This window comes from Oncorhynchus nerka, linkage group LG11, assembly GCF_034236695.1.
Source record: "Oncorhynchus nerka isolate Pitt River linkage group LG11, Oner_Uvic_2.0, whole genome shotgun sequence".
NCBI lineage: Eukaryota > Metazoa > Chordata > Actinopteri > Salmoniformes > Salmonidae > Oncorhynchus > Oncorhynchus nerka.
In genome coordinates, this window is record NC_088406.1 from 2,301,440 (window position 1) to 2,314,201 (window position 12,762).

The window sequence follows — 12,762 nt, forward strand, 5'->3', positions numbered from 1 at the left end:
CATACAGGGTTCTGGAGGAGAGGAGTTGGTTAAACAGGTCTGGGACCAGTCTGTAATGTGTTCTCTGTGTTCTCCATGCAGGGTTCTGGAGGAGAGGAGTTGGTTCAACAGGTCTGGGACCAGTCTGTAATGTGTTCTCTGTGTTCTCCATGCAGGGTTCTGGGGGAGAGGAGTTGGTTCAACAGGTCTGGGACCAGTCTGTAATGTGTTCTCTGTGTTCTCCATGTAGGGTTCTGGAGGAGAGGAGTTGGTTAAACAGGTCTGGGACCAGTCTGTAATGTGTTCTCCATGCAGGGTTCTGGAGGAGAGGAGTTGGTTAAACAGGTCTGGGACCAGTCTGTAATGTGTTCTCTGTGTTCTCCATGCAGGGTTCTGGAGGAGAGGAGTTGGTTCAACAGGTCTGGGACCAGTCTGTAATGTGTTCTCTGTGTTCTCCATGCAGGGTTCTGGAGGAGAGGTGTTGGTTAAACAGGTCTGGGACCAGTCTGTAATGTGTTCTCCATGCAGGGTTCTGGAGGAGAGGAGTTGGTTAAACAGGTCTGGGACCAGTCTGTAATGTGTTCTCCATGCAGGGTTCTGGAGGAGAGGAGTTGGTTCAACAGGTCTGGGACCAGTCTGTAATGTGTTCTCTGTGTTCTCCATGCAGGGTTCTGGAGGAGAGGAGTTGGTTCAACAGGTCTGGGACCAGTCTGTAATGTGTTCTCCATGCAGGGTTCTGGAGGAGAGGAGTTGGTTCAACAGGTCTGGGACCAGTCTGTAATGTGTTCTCCATGCAGGGTTCTGGAGGAGAGGAGTTGGTTCAACAGGTCTGGGACCAGTCTGTAATGTGTTCTCCATGCAGGGTTCTGGAGGAGAGGAGGAAGCTGTGGGACGTCCAGGAACAGAGGCTGAGGGAGAGCATCCTACAGCAACGTAAACAGAGAGTCCAGGATGCCACCGAACGCTTCCAGAGGGCCCATCTGCCCCCCTCACAGAGACGCAGACAATGTCAGTCGCACAACCCAAAGCTGTGTTTCATACAGAAAAACACATTTACTGGCCTCTACTTTACTCTTTGTAAACTCTTTACTCTTTGGTTTGTAACTGTAATGCGTTCTTGAGAAAATACCTGAATGGAATGAGTCGCACACTGCAAGGCGCTGGGAAAGTATTCCGGCCCCTTGACTTTTTACACATTTCGTTAAGTTGCAGCCTTATTTTAAAAATGATTTAAATCTTTTTTTTTTTACCTCATCAATACCACATAATGACGATGCGAAAACAGGTTTTTTAGAAATGTTTGCTAATTAAAAAAATATATATATATAAAAAATAAAAAAAATACCTTATTTACATAAGTATTCAGACCCTTTGCTATGAGACTCGAAATGGAGCTCAGGTGCATCCTGTTTCCATTGATCATCCTTGAGATGTTTCTACAACTTGATTGGAGTCCACCTGTGGTAAATTCAGTTGATTTGACATTTGGAAAGGCACACACCTGTCTATATAAAGGTCCCACAGTTGACAGGTGCATGTCAGAGCAACAACCAAACCATGAGGTTGAAGGAATTGTCCATATAGCTCAAAGACAGGATTGTGTCGAGGCACAGATCTGGGGAAGGGTACCAAAACATTTATACAGCATTGAAGGTCCCCAAGAACACAGTGGCCTCCATCATTCTGCAGCATTGAAGGTCCCCAAGAACACAGTGGCCTCCATCATTCTGCAGCATTGAAGGTCCCCAAGAACACAGTGGCCTCCATCATTCTGCAGCATTGAAGGTCCCCAAGCACACAGTGGCCTCCATCATTCTGCAGCATTGAAGGTCCCCAAGAACAAAGTGGCCTCCATCATTCTGCAGTATTGAAGGTCCCCAAGAACACAGTGGCCTCCATCATTCTGCAGCATTGAAGGTCCCCAAGAACACAGTGGCCTCCATCATTCTGCAGCATTGAAGGTTCCCAAGAACACAGTGGCCTCCATCATTCTGCAGCATTGAAGGTCCCCAAGAACACAGTGGCCTCCATCATTCTGCAGCATTGAAGGTCCCCAAGAACACAGTGGCCTCCATCATTCTGCAGTATTGAAGGTCCCCAAGAACACAGTGGCCTCCATCATTCTGCAGTATTGAAGGTCCCCAAGAACACAGTGGCCTCCATCATTCTGGAGCATTGAAGGTCCCCAAGAACACAGTGGCCTCCATCATTCTGCAGCATTGAAGGTCCCCAAGAACACAGTGGCCTCCATCATTCTGGAGCATTGAAGGTCCCCAAGAACACAGTGGCCTCCATCATTCTGCAGCATTGAAGGTCCCCAAGAACACAGTGGCCTCCATCATTCTGGAGCATTGAAGGTCCCCAAGAACACAGTGGCCTCCATCATTCTGCAGCATTGAAGGTCCCCAAGAACAAAGTGGCCTCCATCATTCTGCAGTATTGAAGGTCCCCAAGAACACAGTGGCCTCCATCATTCTGCAGCATTGAAGGTCCCCAAGAACACAGTGGCCTCCATCATTCTGCAGTATTGAAGGTCCCCAAGAACACAGTGGCCTCCATCATTCTGGAGCATTGAAGGTCCCCAAGAACACAGTGGCCTCCATCATTCTGCAGCATTGAAGGTCCCCAAGAACACAGTGGCCTCCATCATTCTGGAGCATTGAAGGTCCCCAAGAACACAGTGGCCTCCATCATTCTGCAGCATTGAAGGTCCCCAAGAACACAGTGGCCTCCATCATTCTGGAGCATTGAAGGTCCCCAAGAACACAGTGGCCTCCATCATTCTGCAGCATTGAAGGTCCCCAAGAACAAAGTGGCCTCCATCATTCTGCAGCATTGAAGGTCCCCAAGAACACAGTGGCCTCCATCATTCTGCAGCATTGAAGGTCCCAAGAACACAGTGGCCTCCCCAAGAAGGTCCCCAAGAACACAGTGGCCTCCATCATTCTGCAGCATTGAAGGTCCCCAAGAACACAGTGGCCTCCATCATTCTGCAGCATTGAAGGTCCCCAAGAACACAGTGGCCTCCATCATTCTGCAGTATTGAAGGTCCCCAAGAACACAGTGGCCTCCATCATTCTGCAGTATTGAAGGTCCCCAAGAACACAGTGGCCTCCATCATTCTGGAGCATTGAAGGTCCCCAAGAACACAGTGGCCTCCATCATTCTGCAGCATTGAAGGTCCCCAAGAACACAGTGGCCTCCATCATTCTGCAGCATTGAAGGTCCCCAAGAACACAGTGGCCTCCATCATTCTGCAGCATTGAAGGTCCCCAAGAACAGTGGCCTCCATCATTCTGCAGTATTGAAGGTCCCCAAGAACACAGTGGCCTCCATCATTCTGCAGTATTGAAGGTCCCCAAGAACACAGTGGCCTCCATCATTCTGCAGCATTGAAGATCCCCAAGAACACAGTGGCCTCCATCATTCTGCAGCATTGAAGGTCCCCAAGAACACAGTGGCCTCCATCATTCTTAATTGGAAGAAGATTGGAACCACCAAGAATCTTCCTAGAGCTGGCCTCCTGGCCAAACTGAGCAATCAGGGGAGAAGGGCCTTGGTCAGGGTGGTGACCAACAACCTGATGGTCACTCTGACAGAGCTCCAGAGTTCCTCTGTGGAGATGGGGGAACCTTCCAGAAGGGCAAATATCTCTGCAGCACTCCACCAATCAGGCCTTCATGGTAGTGTCCCACAGAAACCACTCCTCAGTAAAAGGCACATGACAGCCCGCTTGGAGTTTGCCAAAAGGCACCTAAAGGACTCTCAGACCATGAGAAACAAGATTCTCTGGTCTGATGAAACCAAGATTGAAGTCTTTGGTCTGAATGGCAAGCGTTACATCTGTAGGAAACCTGGCACCATCCCTACAGTGAAGCATGGTGGTGGCAGCATCATGCTGTGGGGGTGGTTTTCAGAGGCAGGGACTGCGAGACTGGTCAGGATCGAGGGAAAGATGAACAGAGAGATCCTTCATGAAAACCTACTCCAGAGCGCTCAGGACCTCAGACTGGGGTTAAAGTTCACCTTCCAACAGGACAACGACTCTAAGCTCAGGACCTCAGACTGGGGTGAAGGTTCCCCTTCCAACAGGACAACGACTCTAAGCACATAGACAAGACAATGCAGGAGTGGCTTCGGGACACGTTTCTTAATATCCTTGAGTGGCCCAGCCAGAGCCCGGACTTGAACCTGATCTAACATCTCTGGAGAGACCTGAAGATAGCCATGTAGCAACGCTTCCCATCCAACCTGACAGAGCTTGAGAGGATCTGCAGAGAAGAATGGTAGAAACTCCCCAACTACAGGTGTGCCAAGCTTGTAGCGTCATACCCAAGAAAACTCGAGTCTGTAATCGCTGCCAAAGGTGCTTCAACAAAATACTGAGTAAATGGTCTGAATACTTATGTAAATGTGATATTTACAAACATTTCTACAACCTGTTTTTGTTTTGTCATTGTGAAGTAGTGTGTGTAGATTGCTGAGGATTTTTTAATTTAATTTTTTTTTTAAATCCATTTTAGTAACGTAACAAAATGTGGAAAAAGTCAAAGTGTCTGAATACTTTTTGATGGCACTGTAATCATACCAACAAGTTACATTAACAGACTTTTCTCCCGGTTGTATTGCAGCTTTCAGGAAGAGCACCCTTAATATCGAGGAGGCACTTAATCACATACAAGGCACCTTGACCTTGAGTTCCTATACCAGACAATCCCCCGACAGGTCAGAATGCCTGCTATAATAGCTCACACGTTTACAAGTACTATGTGTACTAGTAAGAAGTCAATATTCCAACATATATATATATATACACATGTACGTATAACCGCTACCCTATGAACACATAAACTATTATAATGACTTTATAAACATTTATAATTCATTAACGTTACTAACTGAGTGTTCGCCATCTGCATATTTCTCCAGGGTTTTTCATTCATGTAATTTTCTAGCCTGAGTCCCAGTCTGTTTGTGCTATTATACCACAGACTCTTTGTCACTCATTGTCATGTTTGGCTTGACATTGGCAGCAATGGATCTGGCAAGAGTACAAACTGATCTGGGATCAGGTTAGCAACCCTATAGTTTACCGGCATTTATAATGAACACTATTATACCAACCACATATCACCATCAGCATGTTCCTCTGGTTTAAACACAGGAGCTGCACTTCATCCCCTAAGCCTCCCCCGACACCCAGCCCGTCGCTCCACCAGGGGAACCTGTCTGCCCTGGAGGCCTACAGCAAACTGATGCAGGACAGAACCTTCAGCAGCTTCAAGAACAGGCTACTATTCCTCAGCCAGCTCCAGGAGACACAGCTGAGGGACAGGGACGATCTGCAGGACACACAGCCAAGGGAGAGGGACAAGGAGAGGGACGAGCTGCAGGACACACAGCTGAGGGACAGGGACAAGGAGAGGGACGATCTGCAGGACACACAGCTGAGGGACTGGGACGAACTGCAGGGGACACAGCCGAGGGACTGGGACGAACTCCAAGGGACACAGCCGAGGGACAGGGACGAGCTGCAGGACACACAGCTGAGGGACAGGAACGGACTGCAGGGGACACAGCTGAGGGACAGGGACGAACTGCAGGGGACACAGCCGAGGGAGAGGGACGAGCTGCAGGAGACACAGCTGAGGGACAGGGACGAGCTGCAGGAGACACAGCTGAGGGACAGGAACGGACTGCAGGGGACACAGCTGAGGGACAGGGACGAACTGCAGGGGACACAGCCGAGGGAGAGGGACGAGCTGCAGGACACACAGCTGAGGGACAGGGACGAACTGCAGGGGACACAGCTGAGGGACTGGGAGCGGGACATGGGGTTCCTCAATGAGCTGCAGGACACACAGCTGTGGGGCAGTCCACAGGTAGGCATTGTGGGTCAACTATCTCTATTAAATCATGCAAACTGTCTTCTGAAGCTTTACAGTTCATATCTCTATTACATTTATAGCCTATATCAATGAGTTGTTTCAATTCGAAAATCCTTGTTGAATTAAACTCTGGAAAAGCTAACCGTTACATCTCTTCTCTGTGGATGTGTTACCGTGGAGGTGAAAGTTAAAAGGTCCCTGTGGTGTAATGTTAGCCTGTAGCTACTACTGCCTGAACCTGCATCAACAGACAGAGGCCCCTCTGCGCACACACAGGAATGTTACCTATGTCTGTGCATGGGCCCAGGGGCACTAGATACTAGACATACACTACATGACCAAAAGTATGTGGACACCTGGTCGTCGAACATCTCCTTCCAAATATCCACTCTTCTGGGAAGGCTTTCCACTAGATGTTGGAACATTGCTGCTATAACAGCCTCCACTCTTCTGGGAAGGCTTTCCACTAGATGTTGGAACATTGCTGCTATAACAGCCTCCACTCTTCTGGGAAGGGTTTCCACTAGATGTTGGAACATTGCTGCTATAACAGCCTCCACTCTTCTGGGAAGGGTTTCCACTAGATGTTGGAACATTGCTGCTATAACAGCCTCCAGTCTTCTGGGGAGGCTTTCCACTAGATGTTGGAACATTGCTGCTATAACAGCCTCCACTCTTCTGGGAAGGCTTTCCACTAGATCATTGCTGGAAAGGCTTTCCACTAGATGTTGGAACATTGCTGCTATAACAGCCTCCACTCTTCTGGGAAGGCTTTCCACTAGATGTTGGAACATTGCTGTTATAACAGCCTCCACTCTTCTGGGAAGGCTTTCCACTAGATGTTGGAACATTGCTGTTATAACAGCCTCCACTCTTCTGGGAAGGCTTTCCACTAGATGTTGGAACACTGCTGCGGAGACTTGCTTCCATTCAGCCACAAGAGCATTAATGAGGTCGGGCAGTGATGTTGGGCGATTAGGCCTGGCTCGCAGTCGGCATTCCAATTCATCAATGTTCAAAGGTCTTCGATGGGGTTGAGGTCAGGGCTCTGTGCAGGCCAGTCCAGTTCTTCCACACCAATCTCTGCAAACCATTTCTGTATGGACCTCGCTTTGTGCACGGGGGCATTGTCATGCTGAAACAGGAAAGGGCCTTCTCCAAACTGTTGCCACAAAGTTGGAAGCTGTAGCTTTACGATGTCCCTTCACTGGAACTAAGGGGCCTAGCCCCAACCATGAAAAACAGCCCCAGACCATTATTCCTCCTCCACCAAACTTTACAGTTGGCACTATGCATTCGGACAGGTAACGTTCTCCTGGCTTCCGCCAAACCCAGATTCGTCCGTTGGACTGCCGGATGGTGAAGCGTGATTTATCACTCCAGAGAACGCATTTCCACTGCTCCAGAGTCCAATGGCGGCGAGCTTTACACTCCAGCAGACACTTTGGCATTGCGCATGGTGATCTTAGGCTTGTGTGCGGCTGCTCGGCCATGAAAACCCATTTTATGAAGCTCCCGACGAACAGTTGTTGTGCTGACGTTTCTTCCAGAGTCAGTTTGGAACTCGGGGACAGACGATTTTCACGCGCTTCAGCACTCAGCGGTCCCGCACTTTGAGCTTGTGTGGTCTACCACTTTCCGGCTGAGCCGTTGTTGCTCCTAGACATTTCCACTTCACAATAGCAGCACTTACAGTTGACCGGGGCAGCTCTAGCAGGGCAGACATTAGCCGCACTGACTTGTTGGAATGGTAGCATCCTAGATTGCATGGCTGTGTGCTCGATTTTATTACACCTGTCAGCTGAAATAGCCAAATCCACTAGTTTGAAGGGGCGTCCACATACTTTTGTGTATATATAGTGTAGCTATGCACATTATTAAGGATATCTATCATACCGTCATGACATTCATCACTTGTTGAATAATACATCTCTTCTGTTGTTCAATTAATACATCTCAGAGGAACTCATTGAAAATAAGTGTTTTTATGCTTTCATGGGTAATCCTCTGGGGTTCTTGGTACTTTAAAAAAACATTTTTTTTTATCTCTATGACTTGTTTTATCCAAATATCAATGAATCAACCAACAAAACTATCTCTTCTGTATTCCAGCATCATAATGTGACTCAGTCAGAGAGCCTGTCCAGTCTGGATAGCTTGGAAATGGAGGACGGCTTAAACCACAACAACACAGTACAGAGAGTCCACAGCTCTTGGTTAGATCACCAGAGACACCCCAATGGTCCATCCTCTTGGTTAGATCACCAGAGACACCCCAATGGTCCATCCTCTTGGTTAGATCACCAGAGACACCCCAATGGTCCATCCTCTGACTTGTCCTTTTGTCCACCAACAAAGAGTTTCCTAAGTGGTAACCTCCTAATCCAACAGGGCAAAGTTGATGCTAGCCCTCAGCCACCCAGACCAAGGCAGACAGAGGAGCCTGTCGAAGATTGTAACAGCAGACTGCACCAGCTCTCTCAGGCCACTGGGTGGCAGAGTTGTACAGACCAATCGTCATCACAGACTAACACTATAACCCAGCCCCCACTCCTCAGTGTCAGTCACCACAGCCTGCTAACTCTGAGTGGGATTATAGATACATCCTCAATACGTTCAGATAACGGTGACCAAGACTCTCAGGAGAGGGAAAGTCATCTGAGGGGGGACCACAGAGTCTCGGGGGTCGTAGCGTGCTCCAAGGCTTCTACCCCAGACAGAACGCTGCTAGAGTTCACCTCTTGTCTGATCCCAGAGGGAAAGTTAGAATTTAGGCAGCAGGTGAGAGACCCGGAGGACAAGTATTCCAAACAACCGACACAGGTCCTTCTGCCTGGGAAAACTTGCAGCCACAAAGACCTTCTGTGTGAAGCCCCCTCCTCAAACCCTGATCATATCCTCAGTTATAACACTAAAAGTAGCTCAGGGGTCCGGGAGGACACGGCCAACATTCAGCCAACAAAAAACACACAACACCAGTCACAGGGAAGCAAACCCAGTGTAGAAGATGCCATGAACAACCTCAACAAAGGGTCCAACTCTGAGCCCAAAGCAGGATCCAACTCTGAGCCCAAAGCAAGGCCCAACTCTAAACCCAAAGCAGGGTCCAACTCTGAGCCCAAAGCAGGGTCCAACTCTGAGCACAAAGCAAGGCCCAACTCTAAACCCAAAGCAGGGTCCAACTCTGAGCCCAAAGCAAGGACCAACTCTGAGCCCAAGGCAAGGCCCAACTCTGAGCCCAAAGCCGAGAAGTCTAAGAACACAGACCCTCTCAGTCAGACATTGGGTCATTGTAATATCAGGTCTGACTTCCCTAAAGGCCTAAAGAGCCTGCAGGTGGAAATAACACCAACACACCTCCCAGATACACCTCCATCTCCTCCACCTGTAGCTGTTGTCAGCACAGCCACAGATCATAAAGGCACTGAAGTCCGATGCATAAAGGGAATTCTTAAAAAACGATCAAAATACGGCGTGTCGGGAGGAAACGCTTGTTCTGGTATGTATAACGCCAGGCATTTAATATTCGCCAAACAATTCACCATGTCCATCAGAGATAGTGTGGAACTGACCCGAAGGAAAGGCAAGGATGCAGACAAGATGATCAAAAAGAAGATACGCTGGTTTGACGAGGTAAATCTGGAGGAGGAAGAGGAGGAGATGCAACGGAGTCCTATAACAAACAAGTGTGTTTCTGAGTATCCACTACCTCCACATAAACACTCAGCATCATCAGACCACCAACAGGGTCAGGGCCAGACGGTGGCCACCAACACCCCTCTGGCCTCCACCGGCTATCACTTTACCAAGCAGGCCTGGGCAGATGTCAGGGTCCAGGAGAGCAGGCTGCAGGGGCACCAGGGGATCCAGGAGAGAGGCCAGGAGGCCAAGGAGACAAGAGTGGAAGCAAGGGAGGTCAAGGTCCAGCGGGGGAGCAGGGGGAGAACCGTGTGCCCCAGAGTCCCCAGGAGAGTGAGATCTGCCAGGGCAGGGATGGATCCTGTTTCGTCCCGCTCCAGAAAAGGCACGGTCATCAGACCCCAATCTGCTACGGAGGCCAGCAGCCACGTGGCCTGGGTGACCCACGGGAAGGTCATGGTGCCTCGTCCCCCGCCCCGCACTGAAACCATGGAACCAAAAACACACACAAGAGAGACGGATGCTGTAGTATCATACACCACCAAGACTCCTTACAACATGGATCACTCTAATGACACCACCAAGACTCCTTACAAAATGGATCCCACTAATCACACCACCAAGACTCCTTACAAAATGGATCCCACTAATGACACCACCAAGACTCCTTACATGGATCAGTCTAACTCTGCTGCTACTAAAGCAGGGATTCCTGTAGATGAGGCTTTGTGTAATAATAACACCCTGGACAACCTCGCCCCGTCCCAGAACCGTACACATGTCATTAGGGCAGATAGCAGCGTTATTTCTAACCCATCCAAGGCCACCCCCATGTCAGGCCAGCAGGACGCCCAGGGAGAGGCTGCCAGATGGGGGCTTCTGTACCATGAGAATGGCCTCTGTCTGGACCGTACTCCCACAGACGAGGAGATCTCTCAGCTCTGGCATGGAGTCCGTAGTGCCTTAGCCACCAAGGACGGTAATGTACTGTACTGTAGATTGACTGTCCGGTCCTCACCTCTCTAATACATGTGTTGTTGTCACCAGTTGAGAAGGACGTGTCATGGAAATGACCACCAGGGACACCTGAAGTCAATATTAAATGAATCATTCTTTATTATCAGCAAGCTGGAGAGGTTCCAAAAAACGTAACGCTCCGGGCGGCAGGGTAGCCTAGTGGTTAGAGCGTTGGACTAGTAACCGGAAGGTAGCCTAGTGGTTAGAGCGTTGGACTAGTAACCGGAAGTAAACGGAAGGTTGCCTAGTAGTTAGAGCGTTGGACTAGTAACCGGAAGGTAGCCTAGTGGTTAGAGTGTTGGACTAGTAACCAGCAGGGTAGCCTAGTGGTTAGAGCGTTGGACTAGTAACCGGAAGGTAGCCTAGTGGTTAGAGCGTTGGACTAGTAACCGGAAGGTAGCCTAGTGGTTAGAGCGTTGGACTAGTAACCAGCAGGGTAGCCTAGTGGTTAGAGCGTTGGACTAGTAACCGGAAGTAACCTGAAGGTAGCCTAGTGGTTAGAGCGTTGGACTAGTAACCGGAAGGTAGCCTAGTGGTTAGAGTGTTGGACTAGTAACCAGCAGGTAGCCTAGTGGTTAGAGCGTTGGGCCAGTAACCAGAAGGTAGCCTAGTGGTTAGAGCGTTGGACTAGTAACCAGCAGGGTAGCCTAGTGGTTAGAGCGTTGGACTAGTAACCAGCAGGGTAGCCTAGTGGTTAGAGTGTTGGACTAGTAACCGGAAGTAACCGGAAGGTAGCCTAGTGGTTAGAGCGTTGGGCCAGTAACCAGAAAGTATCCTAGTGGTTAGAGCGTTGGACTAGTAACCGGAAGGTAGCCTAGTGGTTAGAGCGTTGGACTAGTAACCAGCAGGGTAGCCTAGTGGTTAGAGCGTTGGACTAGTAACCAGCAGTGTAGCCTAGTGGTTAGAGTGTTGGACTAGTAACCGGAAGTAACCGGAAGGTAGCCTAGTGGTTAGAGCGTTGGACTAGTAACCGGAAGGTAGCCTAGTGGTTAGAGCGTTGGACTAGTAACCGGAAGGTAGCCTAGTGGTTAGAGCGTTGGACTAGTAACCAGCAGGGTAGCCTAGTGGTTAGAGTGTTGGACTAGTAACCGGAAGTAACCGGAAGGTAGCCTAGTGGTTAGAGCGTTGGACTAGTAACCAGCAGGGTAGCCTAGTGGTTAGAGCGTTGGACTAGTAACCGGAAGTAACCGGAAGGTAGCGTAGTGGTTAGAGCGTTGGACTAGTAACCGGAAGGTAGCCTAGTGGTTAGAGCGTTGGACTAGTAACCGGAAGGTAGCCTAGTGGTTAGAGCGTTGGACTAGTAACCGGAAGTAACCGGAAGGTAGCCTAGTGGTTAGAGCGTTGGACTAGTAACCGGAAGGTAGCCTAGTGGTTAGAGCGTTGGACTAGTAACCGGAAGGTAGCCTAGTGGTTAGAGCGTTGGACTAGTAACCGGAAGGTAGCATAGTGGTTAGAGCGTTGGACTAGTAACCGGAAGGTAGCCTAGTGGTTAGAGCGTTGGACTAGGTACCGGAAGGTAGCCTAGTGGTTAGAGCGTTGGACTAGTAACCGGAAGGTTGCCTAGTGGTTAGAGCGTTGGACTAGTAACCGGAAGGTAGCCTAGTGGTTAGAGCGTTGGACTAGTAACCGGAAGGTAGCCTAGTGGTTAGAGCGTTGGACTAGTAACCAGCAGGGTAGCCTAGTGGTTAGAGTGTTGGACTAGTAACCAGCAGGGTAGCCTAGTGGTTAGAGCGTTGGACTAGTAACCGGAAGGTAGCCTAGTGGTTAGAGCGTTGGACTAGTAACCAGCAGGGTAGCCTAGTGGTTAGAGCATTGGACTAGTAACCGGAAGTAACCGGAAGGTAGCCTAGTGGTTAGAGCGTTGGACTAGTAACCGGAAGTAACCGGAAGGTAGCCTAGTGGTTAGAGAGTTGGACTAGTAACCAGCAGGTAACCAATTGCTTCTACTGATTGTGAGGATTCCTCCCAGGCATGATAAATCAGTCACTTGCGTGAACCCAGTGGAATTGGTTATTAGAAAAGCACAAACATTAAATGTTCCTTCACAGACATTAATGTGCATATCAGTCAAATTAGATGAACTTTATCACATTTATCTTGTTGTGTAGTTTGAGATTTCATGTTTTACGGCATAGTTAGTAGGGATGTGCATCTTTCCTTTCATGAACAATTCGATACGCGTCTGGTACGATACAGGAACCATACAGCCAAGTTCCAGCCAAGGCAGCAGCTACTCTTC

The 12,762-nt window shown here is 49.2% G+C and overlaps 1 protein-coding gene across 1 annotated transcript in view; it reads left to right on the forward strand.

Annotated features, from left to right (window-relative positions):
- The window catches only part of cep126 (centrosomal protein 126), a 59,772-nt gene that overhangs the window by 17,080 nt on the left and 29,930 nt on the right, over nt 1–12,762 (forward strand). Inside the window, exons 3-6 of the mRNA XM_065024951.1 lie at nt 842–987; nt 4,611–4,704; nt 5,144–5,861; nt 7,980–10,485. Of these exons, the coding sequence (XP_064881023.1) occupies nt 842–987; nt 4,611–4,704; nt 5,144–5,861; nt 7,980–10,485 (3,464 nt within the window). The remainder of the gene's footprint in view (nt 1–841; nt 988–4,610; nt 4,705–5,143; nt 5,862–7,979; nt 10,486–12,762) is intronic.